At 44.5% G+C, this 23,306-nt stretch overlaps 1 protein-coding gene across 4 annotated transcripts in view; it reads right to left on the bottom strand.

The window, feature by feature from the left end:
• RPGRIP1L (RPGRIP1 like) overlaps window positions 1-23,306 on the bottom strand; it is a 673,080-nt gene that overhangs the window by 23,413 nt on the left and 626,361 nt on the right. For all 4 annotated transcript variants that reach the window (XM_085639033.1, XM_085639032.1, XM_085639035.1 and 1 more), the window contains exon 25: window positions 16,566-16,699. In XM_085639033.1, coding sequence (XP_085495159.1) covers window positions 16,566-16,699 — 134 coding nt within the window. The remainder of the gene's footprint in view (window positions 1-16,565; window positions 16,700-23,306) is intronic.

Below are 23,306 nucleotides of genomic sequence, written 5' to 3'. Positions count from 1 at the left end.
CGCGACCATCTTGGATGCGCGCTGAGTGGTCGCAGGGTTGACGTGCAGCTCCACAGGAACCGGAATGAAGGAAAACGAAACCAGCGCTCCTGCGCAAATGAGAACGTGCCCAATCCTGCTAGCTCAGATTCGTAACCAAAATCATGTGGACAAAACCAGCGCTCCTGCGCAAATAATAACGTGCCCAATCTTGCTAGATCAGTATAGTAACCAAAATCATATGGACAAAACCAGCGCTCCTGCGCAAATAATAACGTGCCCAATCCTGCCAGTTCAGCTCAGAAATCATGTGGACAAAACCAGCGCTCCTGCGCAAATAATAACGTAGGGTGAAAGACCCCACGCCACCGAACACCCTCCGGTGTGCAGTAGTAATCCAAGTGTACAGTGTTACGATGGGAGAAACAGACGTCCCTCTAGCCTTGAAGCGCCCTCGGTTTAAGACCGTACCTGTGCCTTGTGTAGTCCGCAGCAGCGTCCTACCCTTCGGCGGTTGGTTGTCTTCTCCGGATTGGCGTCTCTTCTTCCGTGGCGATGGCGAGAATTCAAAGCGGTGATTAGCCGGAGTTCCCGGCTGTTATGCGCGACCAACCGGAAGTGAGTCTTTCGGTCTTCCGTTGTTGTCCCGCAAGGGCTAGACCGCTAACCCTTCTTCCTCGAGTGGCGGTCGGCTCGTAGAACCATGACAGAGCCCGCTTCCATGGCCACGAAAGTAGCGGAAGGCATATTGGGGATGCCGGGGAGTCATAAGAAAGCCCAAGGACCTGGCACTAGCCCTGCTGTCCTTAAAGCACTCCAGCGCTGAGTCTGCCTTCTCTCCAAAAAGAAGAGAGCCATCAAAGGGCATGTTTATAACCAAGGCTTGGACATCCCATGAAAAGCAAGTTGTTCTCAGCCAGGTGTGGTGTCGCAAGGCCACCGACAATGAAATCGCTCTACCCAGTGAGCCTGTTGTGCCCAGTTCATATCATATGGTGAACTTTGCTGTGTCGCTCCCATCAGCAATAGCTGGGGAGATTATGGCTTGGGCCTCCTTCGAGACCATAGGCAGCACTTGCGCAACCGAAATTGCAGATTGTATGGGGATGTCAAACAAATGAATGCGGTGTAAAAGTATCCAGTCTCTTGGATTCCCTATCTGGGGAGGCTTGGGCTACCAAGCTTTCCGGGGTGGGGTGCTGGCTAATGATACTGGGGTATTCAGGAGCGGTACAATAGCGACAGGCAACTGTGCTATGCACAGGAGCCTCTGTACAAGATTGGATCAGACCTCAAGTAGGACGTTGGTAAGGGCTTTATTAAAGGAGAGTAAAGGTTTGGATGGGGCAACTCCTGGTTGAAACACGTGTCAAGACGTTTGTCTTGACTGCCACTGAGGATAGCTGAAGGTCCAGGACCTCAGCCGCCTTACACATCACCATAGCGAAAGAGGGTTCCTGCTCCAAAGCCATGGTAGGAGGAGAGACCAAGCCAACGCCAGGTGAGGTGTCTAACCCACTGGTCTCCGCCAGTTCCTCATACCAGTTGTCCTCATTCTCATCTAGGGGATGCTGGTACCCATAAGGGGGTCCTCCGATCCCTCTCATTCAACTCCCTTTCAAGGCCTGTCGAATGCAAAAGGCACTGGCTCCAATCCAGGGAGCATGGTCCCGGTCAGCGCCAGAACCAGCGTCAGGTTACAACTGTCCCGCTCTGTGTTGGGGATGGCGCTGCCATGGAGTGTTGGCAGCATCAGAACTGGAGCGTGTGCCGCAGAAGTTCTTGGATTCACTGACAGCTCCACTCTGGATCCAACTTGGGATCCATTGGGTCCAACTGGTGCAGAGGGTGAACCTGCGGGCGAGGATACAGTGAGGGCCCCTTGCAAATCCATGGGACCTGTAGGCTCTCCAGAGGGGCTGGGCTACCAAAATATGAGGTGCATGGTCTCATAAAATTCCATATGCTCGGCAGGGGTTGCTCTGGTTCAGGAAAAGTCAGGGAAGTGCGGTGTGGACCTTGACTCAGGTTACCGTAGCACAAGGAATGGGCTGCCGCAACGCCTGTGCCTCGTCAGAAGACTTCAATGGGCGCAGCAAAATCGAAAACCTCTTAAACTTCTTGTATTTGTGGGATTTTCATGGCGACTTCAAGTGGGATGGTGATCAGTGTCATGCCCCGCGGTCATGCCTGGAGATGCGGAAGGTATTTAAGGAGCACTGAGGGTTTCTAACGCTGCTTAGCGTTCTAGCTGTTAGCCCGTTTCCGTCCTTCGTTGTATTGCCTGACTTCCTGTTTTGGCGTGTTTCCTGTTTCCGGTTCAGTGGTCGCTGTGTAGCGAACAGTACGAGCTGCCGTGCTGTTCCTTGTGTGGCGGTGGTTGGATTTCCAGTATTCATTGGGGCAGCAACGGTAGTCGTGCGCTGGTCCGTTTACTTGCTGAAGTCGTCTACCGTCCAGAAGCCTCTGGTTCCAAGTAAGGCCTCGGTGTTAGTAGCTTGGTGCTACTCACGGGGCTGTTCTCTATTCAGCTCACTGTTGTGGACTTCTTGTGTTTGCTAAACGAATCCTGCGGTTAAGGAGCCTCTCTGACTATTGTGGCCAGAGGGATATTGTTTTCTTGGATTTCTTCAGTTCCGTTTATCTTTTATTACCACTGTTAGGTAGGAGAAACTGGCGTGGACCTTTGAGTTCTGTCGTAGGTTACAGTAGTACTTCCCCAACAAACACGGTAAACATTAGTTATTGCACGGGTCTAATTGGGAGGGGGTTGTTCATGTATATCCCTTACATTCTATTCCACTCATATTCCCTGCAGCTCTTCGGTGACGTATTCACCTCAGACGATCAGTAGACAAACAAAGAAACTAGCATTCCGCCTACTCCTTCTCGTTAGAAGATAGGGGTAAGCACAACAATTACAGTTAGAGATTTATGGTCTAGAGAGGGATTGATTGTTGGTGGTAACACTTGTGTATTCACATAGGGTTCCTAGCATCTACGATAAGATACGTACTGAGAGTTCCCAGAGTCAAGATAGCGTGGTAGGTGTCTTTCCACTCGCACAAGGTTAGACAGTAAGGGTGAATTAATGCACATTAACGAAGCGTTTTTTGTTTTACAGCTGTGAAGGCCTGCCTGTACCCAGAAGTTGTCCACCACACGACCTGCCTTTTTTCCCCTGCCTACCCTTGTTTTGTTTCCCTGTTTTCCCTAGCGTCCCTCCTGGCTCTAGAGTTTGATAGAGCAGAAGGGGCGTGGGGGACGACTGAGGACTTCTCTTCAGGATTCCTGGCGCTCCTGCGGAACAGAACCATTGATCGTTACAATCAGTTGGAGTGACTCTGCGAATGATCCTGGGACCTTTTGCACGACTGGGACCTGAGCATCAAGGGGGTCTTCCGACATCGGGCGGTAAGGGGCTTGAGGGATCACTCCCTCAGAGCCTTCGAGTGCATAGCACGGCAGTCTTCACAGGTCTTGGAGTCATGGTCCCTCTACAAGCCCCACAAACACACCAAATGTGGGTCTGTCACAGACATCTGCCTGTGACAGGCACCACATGGTCTGAAACCAAATGGTTTCTTAGGGGACATCCTATCACACCCGTACAGAAAATCTATTAAAGTGTAGGGTAGCTTTAACTGGATCATCGCTATCTGGCGCGGAAAGGAAAGAACTGATGTCAGAACAATGAGGTGATGCCAATTTAGGTACTGCATACATAGTTTCTGCCGAGGATGACGCCGACGCAAAGTTGAATGCCGTCAACTAGTGGTAGTGCTCAAAAACATCCAGATCCATTCTGACGCCTGGGGAATATTCGATGGCAAGGAATCTACACCTAGAAGTCTTTATCAGATACAACTGATAAGCCTTTGAATAAGTTCTGGTATAAAATGTCCCGTAAAAAAACTTTTTTTATACTAATCCAAGTGAAAACCCAGGATAGTCCTTGACCTCAGACAAAGGATTTTTAACCTTCCTGGTAAACCTGTAAGGAAAATGTCACTGACTTTGTGCTCTCTACAAAGTAGAAGTTCGGCTGGGCACAGATGCTTCATTGATATGCACTGCAAATGATATAAAGTAAATGGAAAATGGAAAGAGTTTTGTCTTTGGAACTTTGGTCCATGAGCAGCTTGTGATACACTTGATCACAAGGGGTGTGTCTTAGCAGCCTGTGTGAGGCAGGGAAAGAGAGATCTGCCTCACAATAGACCTCCTTGTTTTCGCAAGATAGGACTCCATGGTTGGACATAGATTTCCTTATGGAGACTGAGGGGCCATCCTCTTTTTTTGCAGTATAACAGATGTTGGCTCATTGATCTGTTTGAAGTGTCCAGATACTAATGGAAAAAAAATCCATAGGCATTGTTGTAGGGTGGCATCAATATGCATATAACATACTGATTATTGTCTGATTCATGGACACCTGTGACACAATTGGCATAGGGGTTCTTGGAGACATAATTTTGAAGGAAAATCCTTGAAACTGAAAACTGAGAAAGAAAGAACACTGTCACTTTATCAATGTGCAATCTTAGAAAGATGTTAACTCTCATCACAGGAAACAGAGCACAGCTAGGAACCTTTCACCTTAGGTAGAAGGTTAAAGAGAATAGTCAAACTTGGCCCAAAAATGATGGAGTAGTAATTCTAACTCGAAAGTGGAGCAACACTAAGGAAATCAGGATGCCCCTGGTAGGAGTAATATAAATAATCTAGCTGAGGAACAGCACCAGTTTAGCAAACAAAAGCCAGATTGAAGTCCAGGCGGTAGAGCAGCACCCAATCAAACAACAAAACCCTAGCTGTAGGTATGATAAAGCAAGGCAGAAAGTAACAAAAATGTAATTGGAGGTGGGACCTTAGGAAGAGTCTTAAAATAAACAATTTTACTATATTAATGAAGCTTCAGATACGGTCTCTTGTGATGTATTTGTCATGCTGATGTCAGAGCGCTTTTGTATGTATTGTGAGATTTTAAATGCTGGATCTTGAGAAGAACAAAGTTACTTACTTATAACTACACTGCTCCAATGTTGATATCTTTGGAAGATTTACAAGTTTTAATCATTCGCCTTGTCAAGTTGGGAGGTGCCACCACAATTCACAATAGCAGTATTTAACATGAACATTCATGAATGGCTTTAGAAAAATCAACTCCATTTAGCAGTGGTGGGTGACACTAACTAAGAATGGTGGTGGGGCAGGTGTGGAGAGTGCAGGGGGCGGTGGAGCGCGCAGGGGTGTGTGCTAGTATTAATAAAAAAAAGGGCTTACCTGAAGCCGCTGGCCACCTCCTGCGTTGCTCCTAATGTCCTTTTCCTGGTCCCAGCAGCCCATGGGACAGACTCCCATCCAACCTTGTGCTGAGGTGCAGTGCCGAGATTCGCATGAGCAGGCTGAAAAGACAGGGTGTCTGTGGGGTTTTTCCAGCCTGGCAGCTGAATGCAGCCGGGCTGGAGAAACCTAAGTGTGCATGTGTGTTTTGGTCAGCCTGAGACAGACGGCCAAACACATATGTGCATGTAGTGGGTGCATAAGCACTCCTCCTCCCCCTCCCATGCCCCACCACTCCCTACACAAGCTGGCTAAGAGCCACCAAACGAAAAATAAAACAATGCTAGAACATCATTTTATTTTTCATTTGCTGGCTCTGCGCCAGGTAGTGGGGCTACGCTCCTCTGCCATTGCGGAGGAGCTGCCACTGCCATTTAGTATGCTAATCACTCCTATGAAAAGCATCCAAACTCCTACCAATGTGTTCTGAACTTTACTCTCCCCAGTGGCCACCATACTCCAGATATCAAGCATGAGCAGAAACAAGTAAAATAATTAGGCCTAACAGGGGAGGAAGAAGGGCTGCATGTGAATCTATGAAATATAATAATGCTTGAGAATTGTAGTTAAATGTTAAGTAACTTGCTTATTCTTAAAAATAGAATCTTTCCTAGATTCACATGTCTGAGTCAGAACAGCAACCAGTCAAGCGGCAATAACAGAGAAGCGTGACAGTCAAAGGTGGAAAATACGGCTCACATTAGTGGAATATATGATGTAGGACTGGTTGTCCTACTGCTCTCATACATGCAGGCCCTGCTTCTCGGCAACAGTGCCCCAATGAGTAGTGATGGGTTTTGCACGTGGCGGCTTTGCACATGTCCGTATGTGCCAGTGATACTCACAGTAGAAAGCTACCATTGCTGCCACATCTCTTGCTGAATGTGCTGTTGCTGTGCCCCAAAGGTTGACAGACTTTCTAGGTATCTCCAGCATGCCAAGGACGAGTTCTTTCTGAAGATTCCCAAAAGTCACAATAAGCTCATCATCTTCCTGAAGTGCTTAGTTCGGTCTATAAAGAACTTAAGCTATCTGCTGATGTCCTGTGAATACAGCGTCTTCTCTGTTGGGGTCAGGCAAAATACTTTAACTATCACTCGTTTATTGAGGTAGAACTCTATTGGCACCTTGAGAATGAACTTGGGTTTGGTCCACAGAACCACTCTGTCCTAACAGCATACGAGAGCTTCTTAGATAGTAAAAGTCTGTAAGCTGATGACTCTTCTCACAAAGGTTAATTCCTAGAGTAGTACTGCCTTCTAGGCAATATACTTTTTGTCCGCCTGGTGGATGGGTTCAAATGGGGTCTCAATAAGCTGGGACAGAAACGTATTGAACTCCCGCTTTGAGGCACACACTCCGGAGAGAAAACTCAGAAGTAGTCATTAACAAATTCCTTTATGCTTCTACAACAGAGTGATTGCTGCTCCACAGAAAGGCAATATGTATAAGTAGCAGACAGAAGGACACATGCTTGAGTGCCAATTCGGCCTACATGAGGCAGGAATGGCAGAATCTGGTGATGCTGAGATTGCCTTAAGTGTAAACCTTGCACACACAAAACCTGTTCGATTTGACTTCATATGTTTTTATTGCTGAAGATGTTCTGGCCTGAACGTGAATTGACCGGCTGTCTTGTGGAATGTCTACGTGAGTACGCCGATGTTCTCAGGAGCGAGACTGCAGAGCTCAGAGACACGGAGTGGTAATAAATAAACTGAGCCAGACATCTGGACAGGGGTCAGGTGCAAGCCGATAGGAATGTTAGGCACTTTAGACAGATGCAGTTGGCTGGTAAACCTATACTGTCTTGGCCATGCTGGGGCACATGACATGGCTCCCAGGTTTGATGTTGCACATAATCTGGGGATTAGGAGAAGTAGCAAAAAGGCTTATGTAAATGTACAATACCATCTTATCAAAAAGACACACCCGCTGGATCCTGTTTGTAAGTGCCTGCTTTAGAATCCCAAGGTGGGGTGGGGGATTGTTTTTATTTGGGGGGGGGGGTAAGTTCTTGTTGGTTTCATTGGTAAAGAGATCTAGGTCATGCGTGCCCCAGTGCCTAGATCCTATGTCAAGCTGTGCCTGGGGTACCTCACACCCATGACACTCTCCTGTTCATCTGCTGAACGTTAGCCCAGTTGTTCCGGGCACCAGGTAGTTGTACTACCCTCTGTTATCCCTTACTGATTCACCCAATTCCGCTGCAGTTGAACAGGTGACCTTGCTCTCTTTGCTAATTGATGTAGAACATAGAGTGAGGCCGTCTGTCCTGATCAGTAATAAGTAACATCGAATCCAAGAGAGAAAGGACTATCAACCATTTCTGATGACTCTTAACTCCAGTACAGTGACAAGTAGATGTGTCTCTTGACTTATCCACAAGCTTTTGTCAGATAGTTCTGGCAGGTGGCAATCCTAGCCTTACATTGACATCTGTGTTTACCACAAAAGCAACTTTTGTAAATGGAACTAAAAGTGTGCTATAATGATGTGTCTTTGAGACCACCAAGGAAGAACATTGTTTATCTTGAACATGGCTAGAATGCAGATGTCAAAAGAGCTTGTGTTGACTGACTGTCCAACACCACCACCAGCAGCTGCATTTGGAACCGGCACTAGTGTATAAGGGGCATTGAGGATGACATCCCCCTCAGAGAAGACTTGGCATGGTGCACTGCAATATAATGTACTTTCTAGATATGTTTTAACTATTTGCTGAATCTGATGGATGCTTCCATGTTGCTTCCTAATGTAACTAGGATGGCCCCCAGGAATGAAAGCAAGTGGATGGTGTGAGCGACAAATGTGGCACAGGTATTTATGGAGACCTTTCCCTGCACTCCAAATTGCTTTTCATAACACAGCAGCTTAGGTAAGGAAATATGTGATGACTATGACACCTGAGAAAAACAGCCACCATGTGCAATGCACTTAGTGACGACTGACGTGCTAGATTTCAGTCTGAAAGTTAAGAATTTGAAGTGATAAAAGGCAATCAGCAAACCACAGACACTCTTGATGGGGGAAATAGGGTTTTGAAGAGAGGCGCTTTGAATCTCCAATGATCCCAATTCATCTTTTGAAGAACTTCATTAGAGTGACAATGTAAAACGTTTGTTTCTTTAGGTACTCTTTTAACCAACATAGATGTAGCCTAATGGCTAGGGCGGTCGACCTCAAATCTGGGGAACCTGGTTCGAGTCTCGGCAGCGACACTCAACATCCTGTGATTCTGGGCAAATCACTTAATCTCCCCGTGCCCCAAAAGCATGAATGTGACCATATGTAATGCAAATGGTGCTCATGTAAATCGCTCCGATACCTTCAGGTCATGTTTGTGCTATATAAAACTCAGAAATAAATAATTAGATGTAAAATTGCTCTTCAGTAGCATTTATTTATTTGCAAGAATTTGTTTTAACCTTTTCACTACCCTACTGACATATAAAAATACCAAGAAACAATGCGCACAGGAGGCCCTTGTGATAAAAACTAATTTAATTTTTTGGTCTCCCCTATCCTTCACAGCATGGGTTTAGGGGGGAGATACTTGCTGGGCATCAATAACCCCTTAATGAGGAGGCCAAGTGTTCACTTCCACGCTGCCCTTTTAATGAGTGTGGCGTCACTAGTAAAACCACATAGAGATTCCCTAGCTCAGTTCAAAGCAAGGATGATGGTGGGTGGGGCTACAGGATAGGATAAGGATTATATATTGCTGCCCTTAGCTCATCCCTGGCAATCGGCACCAACTTGAGGTACTTTTTCTATTAGGGGGAGGGACGGTGGGGAAGAAGCAGTGACAGCGATCCAGCTCCTCACATCGTCCCTTAGATCAACCCAACAACAGAAAAAAAACGAATAAGGAGATGGGAATTGGAAGATGTTAGATTAGGATTTTTCCTAGTCCCTCCCTTCTAATCCCTACTTCCTAATTCAGTTTCAGACAGCTCCTTCGTCTGCCAGTGCTTCTCTGTCTGAAAGGAGCAGTGTGCCTTAGCAACGAGCCAGGCATAATGTGGATTTTCTTTAGCTTAATAAGAAATTCAACCAGTGCGTGACTTCTTTTTGGAGCAAAGAGACAGAATTCAAACAGCACCCTGGTTCCTCACTGGGGTGCAGACACACACATAGGTCTGAGCCCCAGTGATGAGCTGGATGTTGATCGTATTTTCAATTATCCTCAGAAAAATTCCAAACAGTACTTGGCTCTTCACTAGAGTGCGCAGGTACACATCTTTGTGGAAAAGACACACACATCTGCACCACACTGAGAAATTAGGGCCAGAACCTAACTTCTCGCCCAACTTCTCACTGGGGAACAGAAACACACTTTGGAGCCTGGGGTCATTAGGTACCTAGGAAAGCCTACCAATCCCAGACATTTCTGAACACTGGACATCAGGAAGTGTACTCGTTAGTGTGACCTGCATAGATACCACCAGGTCAAACATTGGTCACAACACAGGATTTCCCATATTTCTTTAAAGGAGAATTCTAGAATTTGTGGCGAACAGCAACATTTCCACTACCCGGTGTTCAGTGGTGGCTGGTGACATTTGAAAGTGGTGAGACATAAAAGTTGATTGTGGCTTTTATGTAGCAAGTGAGAAGAGCAAGCTTAATGGACATACGTGGGGTCGAGGGTGAGACCTCATCTCAAGATAAAATGGAAATGGTGCATTTTAAAGCAAGTTAATTTAGTGATAAAGCAAGGCTTCTACAGCAGTGGGAACGTATAGTTTTGAAATATTAAACACATTCAAAACTGCCCCGTATCTTACTGCATTAATATGTTCAACAATTACTGTAAGGTGAAAATTGTACAGCGCGACAAATTCAGCCCTTTAAAGTGTATGTTTGCCCAGTGTCTTGCAATTCCTCACCTTTAGAAGAAAATGTTTAACCAGGCTTCGGAAAGCACCCTCAGCTGTTGGCTACTCTTAGTAATATAGAAATATGTGCAGATAGGTCTTTAAGTGGGATGAATAAAGTGGGGGCTCTCTAAAAGAGAACATGTAAAATAAATGTTTTTGATTCCCATAGTGTGCCACCAGATCATTATTTTAGTTCCCCTCTGAGATGTAATTGCATCCAGATATATAACACAACAGAGATACACCTAAAACTTGCCAGTACTATTGGCTTTGTCAATGGTTGTTAGCTGTTTAAGATAAATGAGTAACGATTTGTTATAAATAATTAACATTGGAACTGTTTCAATTCTGAAATTGCTAGTCTGTGAGTTAAATAGTATTGAGGCCTGTGTAGGGAGTTTTGGCCTTCAGTTATGTGTGTTTCATGTTAGATATGTATGACTTTTTCTCTGCACATCTCATCCATCTGCACATCTTCAACCACCTCTCTTTCCTCTTCAGCACCATCTTTTCGCTCTTCCCTGAATGCACTTCCTCACATCTCCCTCACTTCACCACTTCCAAACATATACTTCACTCACTCACATTTCAGCATTTATTTCCATTTGCCTTGTAAATAAGTTGACATCTGTGTACCCCCTTCACAAACATTTCCACAGAATTTCAATTGCAACTGGAATGCATGACCATTGTTCTGTGTGCTCTGCAGAGAGGCCAACCCACTTACTGGCACTTTGCTTTAGCTTCATCATTAGAGCACTCAATAAAAGCCCCCCATAAACACCTGGAAAGGCTCAAAATATGCAATATACAGTAATAAGATGCACGGAAGAAAATACAGAAACACAACATGATAAAGTAGCTAACACACTTGGGGAATGTAAGATTATGTAAAACATGTGAAATAAGAGAAGAAATAAATCGCTGACAAGCATTGCCTTAACGTTTTTAACATTCATTGATCGTAAATCAATCCATGTTTTTGGCATCAATGTTAAGGCCATGAAGATAGGGCCAGTTTTACTGCCATACAACAGATAACTGTCTTTACTATAAGCACATATTGCTTCCTTTGAGCTTGACTCGGGTATTTGGATCAACTTTACAAGGGAACAAAAACCCTGCTGGTCTTTTGGATCAATTTCGGGAGGAAACAAATACAGCCGTTCTACTTCTAAAGGGGCCTGTGAAATGCAGCCAGGGCTTGGGGTGTCACAGTGGGGTATGTTAGCATGGGTCTCGGCACAATATACATAACACAATCCTGGCCTAATTTGACTCATCCAAACATATGGGGAACCGTTTGTATAGGGAGAAGTGTGAGAAATTTGTATGGTAAGACCTTTTCCTGAGCTTCCTGAGTTTTCTGTCACAGAAAAAGGAAGAATTATTTTCCTCATACTTTGACATTTGCAGTGGAGTCAGAGTGATAAAACCTGTTGAGATTCAGGCAGGCTATGTCACGGATTCCCCTGTGTCTCTAGATTTCAGAAACTGCTGGGGTTACTAGGTTCCCCAGGGAGCAGCTGCCACTGTGCCCAAATGACGCAGACATCCCCAATCAAAAACATCCCTTCATGTCCAGTGTGAGGATCCCTGCCAAAACCTATAGAAAACCCACCCATGTCTGAAAACCAACACTCAGATGACCGAGGGGAACACAGATTTGTAACAAGCCTTGGGAAAGGTATGTCCCATGCATAGGAAACTGGAACGATTTTAAAAATACATCATACATCATGTTCAGTGCGATCTTGTGGCCAGTCAGTCAGGGTGGGGAGGCCTGGCACCAAGCGATAGAAAACTGAGGAAGTGTAAATGTTAAAAATATACAATGCAACACGTTTCAATACAGATTAGGGGCGATATCTGTGACCAAAAGACAGTTACCCTAAACAGGACTTTAACTTGTAGCTACTTTTCAAAGTTCCAAAACTCACTACACCCAGTTTATTGCGAGTGGGCACCATAAAGCCATAAAAAATCCCAGATTTCTCAGGTACACCCCCACTCAGGTCAGCCTGATGAAGAACGCGGAGATGAGAATGACTTAGGATGAATCAGGTGCAGTGTAATTTACAGAATTTACTGAGGTGTGCCATTATTTAAAAATTGACTTAGTAACCAGCAATAAAACTGGGAGGAGGGAGTGCAGTGAGGAATATGCAGGTAGATAACAGTATCCACCAGAAAGATACTCACAGAAAGTAGGCAACTTTTTATTCTGATATTCCACACCTTTTGAATACATTCTACAAACAGTCCCTAACAAGGCAGTGGTTGCATGGTTTGTTCTACTAAGAACTCCTGTAGGAGTAACTGTGCAAAGTGGGCCTTCCCTTGACACTTCCAAGTCCAAGCAGTAATGCTTTACAAAAGTGTGGAGAGAAGCCCAAGTTGGAGACTTGCAAATTTCTGCAATCTGAACCCTCTTGCCAATGCAGAGGTAGAACACTTAGCTCTGCGGGCGTGCACCTGATGCCTTCTCGTGGTTCCTTCTGAGCCAAGGAATAACATATTTTGATGCACAACATGATCCATCTTGATAATGACCTCTTGTGGACTGCCTTCCCCTTGATCTTGCCTGCATGACCAAAGAATAGTTGGTTGTCATTTCTAAACTCTTTGGTCCTGTTGAAGTAGAAGTGGACCACTCTCTTGGGGTCTAGTCTGTGGAGCCTCTCTTCTTCTTTCGAAGAATGTAAGGAAGGAATGACAGCCAACAGAGTGCTGGATTGGCCTAGATGAATGGGCGTAACTACCTTAGGGAGGAAAGCAACCCTGATTCTGAGAAGGAAAGCAGTGAAGGGATGCTTAACAATTAATGCTGGCAACTCGCTCAAATATTTTGTCAATGTGATGGAAATAAGGAAAACTGTCTTGAAAGTAAGTAGTCACAACAGGCAACTGTGCAACATCTCATACCGGGAACACATAACAAATGTAAAAACAAGATTTAGCTTCCATTGTGACATTGTAAGAGGCAAGGGGGTAAACTTGTATCAAGACTTTTCAAATACCTTGTGACTACAGGTGACTTGAAAAGGGACAGTTGGTCTGGAAGACAGAGAAAGGTTGAGAAATAGCTCTTGACTGTGCCTAATGTGAACGCTTGTTGAGCCAGTGAAAGGGCGAAGTGTAAGATATTGAGTAATTGGGCCTGAAGAGGGTCTACCGAATTATCTATAGGACATCTTCCAAATACAGTATTTTGGTGGAGTGACTGTGGGCACACAGGGTGATATCCATTACTTCAAGAAGTAAAGAAAAAGCATTCAGGTTTCCCTGCTCAATCTCCAGGCATGAAGAAGGAGACTCTGGAGGTTGTGGTGCAGAACCTAACCCTGCAACTGCAAGAGGAGGTCTACGGAAGGAAGACAGAGTGGGGTCTTCATACTGCACCATTCTTAGCCAGTTTGGGCCGATCAGAATGACTTGGGCCCAGTCAAGGTGGACCTACCTCAAGACCTGAGGAATCAAGGATACAGGAGGAAAGATGAAGTGAAGTGGAAAGTTCCACTGCAAGTGAAATATGTTAAAAAAACTGTAACTGGGGTTTTAGGTTTAGGTAACGGCGCCACAGGGAAACTTCGCATAAATTGTCTTATTTGCTTAAGTAATATGACGGTGCTAAAAGGTGGGAAGTACCGCCCAACTCCCCAGAAAAGAGAGCCTAGGCTCTAAACAGTTTAGCAATCAGTCCTTAGCACACGCCCTTTTCTTTCAAACAACAAGTTATTTCGTGTTTCCACACTGACAGTACAAATTAGTAGGTAAAGAAATAGATTAGTCTCCTCTTATGGGTGGTTCTTTATTCATAAGGTGTCTTCCGTGCGATACACAACATCCAGCCGACACGTGTTTCGTCGCAACAGGGGAAATTAGTCCCGCGACTTTTTCAAGGCTATTCTTTGTTCGTTTAAGTATTCTTATTAAGTGGTGATAATTCCAAACCACCTATGGTTTCAGTAGTGGTGGCGTCAAAATTCCTCAGTATTTGTTCAGTGGTCAGGTTCAATAAAGTTATATTTCCAGTACTTATTAGGCTGAAAAACGAGCCGGAATAATGCCCGTCACTGGTTTCCCTTTCGAAGTGTTCACTTCGAAAGGGAAACCAGTGACGGGCATTATTCCGGCTCGTTTTTCAGCCTAATAAGTACTGGAAATATAACTTTATTGAACCTGACCACTGAACAAATACTGAGGAATTTTGACGCCACCACTACTGAAACCATAGGTGGTTTGGAATTATCACCACTTAATAAGAATACTTAAACGAACAAAGAATAGCCTTGAAAAAGTCGCGGGACTAATTTCCCCTGTTGCGACGAAACACGTGTCGGCTGGATGTTATGTATCGCACGGAAGACACCTTATGAATAAAGAACCACCCATAAGAGGAGACTAATCTATTTCTTTACCTACTAATTTGTACTGTCAGTGTGGAAACACGAAATAACTTGTTGTTTGAAAGAAAAGGGCGTGTGCTAAGGACTGATTGCGCAAGTGAAATATGTATCAAATGCTTTCTGCAACACATACTAGAGGCCACAGAATTCCATACAGTGAGTTTTTCGCAAGTGGCAAAGAGGTCCACTAAAGGCAACCCCCATAGTCTGAAGATGTGTTTGACTATCTCCAGATAAGGAGCCACTCGTGGTCGGTAAGATGACGCTGACTGAAATTGTCTGCATGTACACTAAGTAACCTGGCCAGATGGTTGGCTACCAAAAAGATCTGATGGATTAGAGCCCAGGACATGAGACACAGAGCTTTCCTGCAGAGAGAGCGCAACACTACCCCTCTCTGCTTGTCGGTGTACCACATCACAGTCGTAATGTCCGTCAAGATCTGGACAGACTGACCACAAAGGGAAGGCAGGAAGGCTTTGAGTGCCAACCAGATCACCCATAATTCCAAAAGGTTGATGTGCAACCTCTTCTCCTCTGAAGACCAAAGGTTTCTGATCTCCAGTTCCTCCAGGTGAGCTCACCACTCTAGGATGGAGGCATCCCTAATATCTGATTTAACTATCTGAGGGGGCCGGAACAGCTTCCCTTGAATCAGATTACCATCCACACAACACCACTTCAGATCCGCTGCAGTGTCTCTGTAGAGGGTGATGGAAGATTTTCACCATGTAGGAAACTGTCTGCAGAGACATCACTGGAGAGCCCTCAAGTGTTACCGAGTGTAAGTGTCCAACAGAATTCAGGAAACTAAGGGGCCTAGCAGGCGCAAGACCATCAGAACTGGCACTTGCGCTCCATTCTGAAACATTGGAATCATGGCCTGAATGTCCCGAACCCTCTGTGGAGGGGAAGATGCTTGACTTGATGTGGTGTCCAGTACTCGCTTTGTTTTGTATCCTTTAGATCATAGAGGCAAAACCTAATATTGAATATGACACTTGATGGCAAAACGTCTTCTGGTGTCATGTGGATAAAACCATGCAGTATATCAAGACAGACATAGAAACAGCCATATGGTACCCTCTGGGGGTAGAAGCATTTAGTACATTCGCAGCTCCATGGGTGGAGTTTTGATATTGCCTATGATTCCACTGAATGAAAAGTGCATAAAAGCCTTTCAGGCATGTTAATATTAAGCTTTTAATAGTGTATATTGTTGTAGGGTTTCTTGCTTGATGATTGGGAATTATTTAAGCGGGAATGGTAGTTTTCCCACTGCGCTGCTACGCCTAAGAGGAGTACAGAAATATGCTCTGCATTGTTTGAAAAGGCAAACGACCCAAGAATGGTATAGCGATCTTTCTGCCTTTGGACAGTACATCTATTGATGTGCTCTCCACGCCACCTACAACGGTTGCTACAGCCACCCTACTCAAGCAGCGCTGTATTGGCTGAGGAATATGACCGTCTGTGTTTTCCCTACCATCCCTTGCTGTCTGAAGCAGGCACAGAAGTGCGGGCAGCATGAAATGCAACATTAGCAAGAATTAGCATATTGGAGGCATTGATCAAGTACACCATATAACATTGTGAATGTTATAAACAGACATCCAAATCCAGGGGCGAAAATAGAAGTGATTAAAAATACTGTAAAATAAACTGCTATCAATACAACTACTAAAAATAGTAATTAGTATTGAAAGTAAATATCGTTGATGTAGGTTAGTCTTAAGATGCGAAACACATAACCTTACAACAAATTGAAAAAAAGATTTAAACATATTTTTTTTCTGGTCCTGAATCTTTGACGACTAATTTTATGCTGAAGTATATAAGTCTTCTAAGAAAATTGCTAATGTTAAATGAATAAGACAGATTCTGAGAGAGGCACATCCTTAAATAGTTATCAAAGATAAAACACTTGGAGATAGTTACTGAAACTTACTGTCAATGTTTTGTTCAATTACATCCTTTGCAGTTCTAAATATCTCTGTCAGGCTGACGAACGCAAAGCCAATATCTTCACAATCCAGGTCTTGTTCATCATCAGGAGGCTCACTAACGACTGTAAATCGCACTCTACACAGAAGAAAATTAAGATATTCAGTTTCCAACCACATGAAATTTTATGTGGTTGTCTTGGCATGACAGAGACCTAGAATTCGATCAGAAATCACAGAACATAAGAGCTTTCATGGATCATGTGCGTTTGGAATTGAGGAAAATAATGTATTCCTGACCTAGATAATTTAGTGGTACCTGATCATTCTTATGATAGGCTGTAGGCAACACTAATTAAGGTTACTGTCACCAGGCAATTGTCAGAAGGCAACAGAGTTCCATCTTGCAATACCATATGAAGCCAGGGATCTTCATTAAATGTGGCCCATTAATGGGATGATTAGAGTCTCTGTATCTTAATTGTCTTATTTTTGTATTGTGAAATGTGTGTTGATCTTTTTTTCTCAATAAAAAAAAAAAGTGGCCCATTAAAATCCCCGTTATTTCCTATCCAGCATTACCGTTACCACGGTCTTACTAATTCAGGGGTAATAAAGGGGATAACATGTTTTTTGGGGAATAACAGGTGGGAACTGGTGTTTCTTCATCGATTCAGACATGTAACCTGGAGAGTTCAGCTACGCTGAACAGCTGAAACCACTGTGTGAAAAACAAAAACTTGCATTTCTGATACCCCTGGTAACGTCTGTTACCAGCCCCATTTCTATTTAAGATCCACTTGTAGTGAGGGCTTACGTCACTGTATATAGATTGATTAGGTGGTATGTCTTTATCCGTCCCTCATTGTTTCCACTCAGCAATAGCTTTTGTTCAAATCGTGTTCTCTTCTAAAATAGGTTTCCTCTATTTGAAAACTTTGTGGTAAGCATCAAGTGTCCAGTGCTGTGTTCTTGGGTCCTTTCTTCGTAATTTGTTTTCAAACTTCCTCAGGTTTCTGTTTTTTTATTTCAAACTTTTGGATTATTGGATCCAGCACAATGTCATGGACTGTTCGGTTACCCATTACTAGCTTCTTTAGATAAGTTTCACTGGCTTCCATTTCAGGTACTTCTTTCAGGTTCAATTCATTTTATTTTTCTACGTTTTCTAGAAACAATTGTGGTGAAAGCCTTTTCATCTCCTTCTCCATCTCCAAGAATACACCCATACCCACAGATGATGTTTTCAACTCTGGGGCATCGGTGAACCCCACATCTGTGTGATATTCGTGCAATCCCAAAGTGGTTTATGTTTGAGTATGTCTAGGCATCCCTGTTCGCCGCACACATGAAACACAGCAGTATTAACAGGCAAACACCTTCTAGCAGATTTGAAAGAACTCCTGTGATTCCTAACCAGAATGCTTTGACAATACAACAACTCCAGATGAGACAGAGTAACCTACCATTCTCGTTGCAGCTCCTCAATCGTTGTGCATAGGGTACGCTTCCCGCTGCAAGTCGTCTGCATCGATGGAAGTAGAACACAAAAAGCACCTTCAACTAAACCAGTCTAAAGCTGGCCCTGAAACAGGGGTATAGCTTGGTCAGTAAGATTGGGGGGGATGGGATTTAGATTTTCTCACAATCAGGCTGGCATATAATGTTTAAATACATTATTCGACAAGCAAGGTGCATTGAGAAGGGCCTTAGGGGCAGTCGAAAGGGAGAGGAATGCGGATTTGTAGGAGTACTAAGAGAGAAAACACACTATTTCGTGAAATAACCAATATTTGTGAGGACTTTCAAGTGAGAGAGTGTGTGTGTTTGTTTTTGTCTGAGTGTATGTAAACATTCCTGCTGAAATCGGACTGACATCTCGCAATACCCAACTGAAAGCACCTATACCCAACTATTTATCAGAAAATGCATTTATTAGGGGAGCGTAACACCACAAACAACCCTCCTGAAGCTACGCCCCTGCCTTCATAGTTATTTCTCCGGGTGTGTACCTCTTCCCAGCCTGGGTCATCCACTTCCCCCAAATCTCTCTCCCATCCCTACGGGATCTCAAATGGTCTACATTACTGGTCCAGATATGCAGCAGTGTTTCATGTCAGAGAGACCGCACACTTTAAAATGTGCTCCAGGAGTATATGGGCAACTAAAGAGGAGAAGACTAGTCTCCCACTGGCTTAAATGGCATGCACAAGCCTGGTGGAACTGCATGTATTTATAACAATGTGTCCTGTGAGGCCATACTTTATTTATGGTTGTTTTAATGACTTTAGCCCTTCGGCTCCCAGAAAATCTCCCACTTTAGAGACCAATCAGATTGCATCTCATGATTCCAGAGAAAGAGACCACTTGCCCAAGTGAGTTCCCCAACCAAAGGGGTCTGTTTATTAGTTACCCTTTCCAACCCATCATAGTTGTCGCAGACATCCAGATATGGAACATTATTTCTATCCCTTATGGGAGCCTAGTGGCAGTCTTTCACCTGGAAGGTGATGCCCAATAAAGGCTAAGATATACAAGTAAAGTTATACCCTCCGCTTTATATACTATCATACAGAGTGTTTTGAGAGAAATCCTGGGTAGGCCTCTGTTGGCACAGTAATGTGTACAGTATACTGTTTTCTTTTTCAGGCAATTCTGTTGCAACCAAAAGGTTTACTTTGCATTACCATTTAGGAAGTTAGAGAGAGTAATTCTTTCAGTTTTTTGGGGTGTTTCTCCATCTTAGACTGCACTTCCCTATTTTACAATTCAGGCTTCATTCTTTTTTTGTTTATATTTCTTTATTGTTTTGTAGGTTAACATAGGACATTGAATATGCACGTACATTTTTCATAGGAATTGTGGAGTACCTAGCTATTACAACATCAGTACAATCCTTAGTCAGTACATATTTGTAGCTATAGCATTTTCTAAACTTTTGGGGTGGCTGCATCTCTGCGTGAATAGTGACTAATTATGGTTGCTTGTTGTGGTGATCTTGGCGTTAATGTACGGCATATGTGGGATGAATGGAATTGGGTGGGTGGGGAAGGAGAAGAGAGGGATAGGGAGCGGAAGAGATTGGAGGTGAAGGAAAACTGGGTATTACCTGTGTGAACTTGTCCAACGAAAGTCCCTGGTATTTTCGATCTCTGCTATCCACTCACTGTCCAGACTTAGTCAGCAATTAACCTACCCGCCTGAGTAGTTCACCTGGTTCTGTGTGAAGGGAAATGGGATCTGGAGTGCAAATTTGTAAGTTGGTCCTGTATCTTGTAAGAGTGTCTACTACGTACCGTAGCCCGCTGCCTCCAGTGCCCGCCCAGAATCAGAGCATGGAGTCTGGGGCCGTCACCAGGCATTTCGAAGGTACAGGAATATGACATCCCATTCGCTTGCTATCGGGGTTTTGCGTAGCCCCAGGGTATCTTCACATCGTAAAGCCACACTCTCTGCGTGCGCCCAGTTTGTGAGCGTGCGGTACTGATGTAGCAAGGACTCGTAGAAAAGAGACTTGCTTGGAAGCGATCCTCTCCTTTAACTTACTAATGAGTTATAAACTGTGTTTTGTGAATAATTAATGCGCACCACACAAACACGCGGGTTAGTGAAGCTTGCTTATGTGTTTACTAATGCGAGTAACACGAATGAAGGACTAAAACGCTTTAAGGGGGAAATCTTTACTGCGCATGCATCAACTGCATCTACGCAATATGACGACTAATGCTTGGAGGGAAATTCTTGAGCATGAGCAGAAGGCACTAAAATGGAGTCTTGAAGACTCGCGTGCATGACACCTGCTGAGCTGAAACAAAACAAGCTATTTTACTAATGCTAATGCAGGGAAAGTATTAATAAGTAAAGGGGGTTAGAGCAGAGATAGGTGGTATACAGTGAGACCATTTATTTTGTGAAAGTAACATTTGTTTTTTTGATTTTATTATTAGTGCCCATTTGGGCCTCTCATGTGTAACTGAAGTAAGCTGAGTAAAAGGACTGCGCATGCCTGACTTTTTGGTTGAAAGCCAAGGTTGAGAGTGTTGAAGATCCTGGGAACGGACGGTGAAAAGTTCAACGGAATGGACTTACATACTGGACTATTAACAAATGTTGCAAATGAAATGTGAATGCGGGTGGGAAATAAGATTTTGAATAAAAATTAAGGGGATGGGTTTGTGAACAATGGTTAAACTGAGTAAAAGTAACATGTACGCATGGTGAGATGATCTTCCCCCCTTGCCTGACAAAATAGATCTTGTATTTTTACAATATTGAAGCTTTAGTGGGTGGTACATGAAGAACGAAAGGTATAACTGATGTAGCTTTAGTTAGGTAATTAGCAGAGATCGCAAGAGAGCAGAGCTCGAGATGCTGTCTGAGAGGCATGGATGCTGTCGCTGGGGAGAGATGCTGATGAAAAATCGAATGCAGATCCTTCCATCCAAATTTAATTGGGTTAGATAAGAAGATCGCGGAAGAATCTCGAGGAGGAAGAGAGTGTCAGAGAGGGGTGCGGCGCAACCGTCAGTATTCTAGAGAGGTCAACTATCCTGTCCTGATTGCTGTCCTGAAGCCTTTGTCTCCTGACCTATCCCAGGGGACCCTTACCAGCCCTTTGGCCAGGGGGTTGGTCTTCACACCATTCTTGGTAATTATAACTTCACATTATTTCCAGATGTTCTTTTCTCTCTATCCTATTTTCTCCTTAGACATTGCTCATTGAGTCCATGTTATACTGTTTGTTCATCTAATTAATTTTCTCTCCGCTGAATGATTGGTGAATGCACTGTGTATTTGAGATGGTTCACATGCACTTGAAATTTTAGATAAAGGTTTTGAAAACTTCCTGAGTGTGTTATTTTGCTTTAAGGTATAGAGAAGTTAGAGTTGCGTTCCTTGTCACCATCAACTAGTTCAACTAATGGTCCATCGACCAGAGGAAAGAACTTTTTGATCAGTGAAAGGTTAGTTAGGAGTATTGAATAACTAAACCTAAACATTGTGAAATCATATAAACTTTGACTCCAGCGGTTTACTCGATACGTGTGTGTTTATGAGCCCAGATGGAGTATCTGTTGTTGGTACGCAGCTGGATCAGTACCATGCTTCCTGCGGCAGAGGTTCGGGACATCTCCATTGTCTAGTGATCAGACGTTTAGCGGTGATTAGCCTTAGATCTATGAACCGGGACGTCACCCTGTGTTTTTTAGATCTGCGATAAAGACCCAGGAGGCACACCTCCCATGTGTTTTCCACTGTGCGTTCGGTGAAATCCGCCAAATGAGTGGTGACTGCAAGCCAGTAGGCAGTTAAGGCAGTACAGCCCCACAGCATGTGGACTAGGTCTGCGTTCACCAATTTGCATCGAGGACAGTGAGTCAGTTCGTTGAAAGTATCTATTTATTTTTTATGGCGTGAGGTATGCTCTATGAATTATGTAAAATTGTGTGAGGCAGAATCTGGCATTTCTAGATATAAGTATCGGTCCCTCCAGAATGCCCGCCCATTCTTTGTCAGTACTAGGGTGATGAAGATCAGTGTCCCAGTGATTTCTGAGGGAGGTCAGGTGTTGCGTTGCGGTTGTTCGCAGGGATTCAGCAAACCATATAACGAGGTGTCTCCCTGTAACCATAATGTGAATGTATTGAATAGTGTGGTGTGTCGCAGGTTCCTGTGAAACGTCCCCCCACAACACCTGTAATGCCGGGTGTAGAGAGGCATGCAGCAGGAACTGTAACTGTGGCAGGCCATACTCCATCACCAGCGTGTCCAAGGGTGCTAGTTGTCCATCATGGTAGAAGTTCCCCAGTGTCCGTAGCCCCGCCTCCCAGGTAGAGAGATCTGTCCTGGTGATGCTGCTCTGCCCTCTCAGTATACCCAATATGGGCAAAGCAGGAACGTGCAGAATGTAGTCATTAGTAAGAGATAAGGCGCACTTGAAGCATCTATAGGCCACTGCTAGCATCAACCTTTCAGGTACAGTGTCCCTTCTCCTGGGATGGAATAGTCGCAGGATGAACAAGCATGACCTGGCCTGCTGGTGTGTGTCTGTCTCCTAAGTGTTGCCCGCTAACCCATTTGGCTACCCATTGCAGCTCTGCTGCCAAGTAGTAGAGTTCCATGTTGGGCACTGCAAGTCCCCCCTGGTCCACCGGTAGATATAGCTTAGACAGTGCGATTCGGCAGCGCGTGGCATTCCAGATGAAATCTCTCATTGTGCGCTCGAAGGACCGGAAAACGGGGGACGGATGTGAAGTGGCAGATTTGTGAAGGAGTACAAGAGTCGGGGCAGCACCACCATCTTAAGCAGAGCGATACGGCCCATAACTGTTAGTGGTAGGCTCCGCCAGAAGGTCTTCTGTGATTTTATGGCGATCATCGCATGTGTGATATTACCAACCATCAAGTAATCGGGCTGATGGTAGATCCTGACACCCCAAGCAGCAGAAGACAGAGGGTTGCCACCGCATGCTCTCTCCATTGATAATCAGTTCTGGATCTGGGGCAGTCAGGTCAAATTGGTACAGGCATGATTTTGCCCAGTTAACACGCAGGCCAGACAGGGATGCAAAATCAGTAAGCGTTTTTGTGACATAATCGCAGGGAACCCAGACGTCCCTAACATAGAGAAGGAGGTTGTGCATGTAGAGCAATACCAAACGCATCCCGTCCCCCAGTGGGATGCCCCATTCAGCTCTCCCCCTGCGGAGTGCTGCGCCAATAGTTCTATGGCTAGGGAGACCGAT

This window comes from Triturus cristatus, chromosome 12 (assembly GCF_964204655.1).
Source record: "Triturus cristatus chromosome 12, aTriCri1.1, whole genome shotgun sequence".
NCBI classification, from domain to species: domain Eukaryota; kingdom Metazoa; phylum Chordata; class Amphibia; order Caudata; family Salamandridae; genus Triturus; species Triturus cristatus.
Note: the sequence above shows the minus strand (reverse complement) of the source record. Positions and strands in the feature narration are given on the sequence as shown.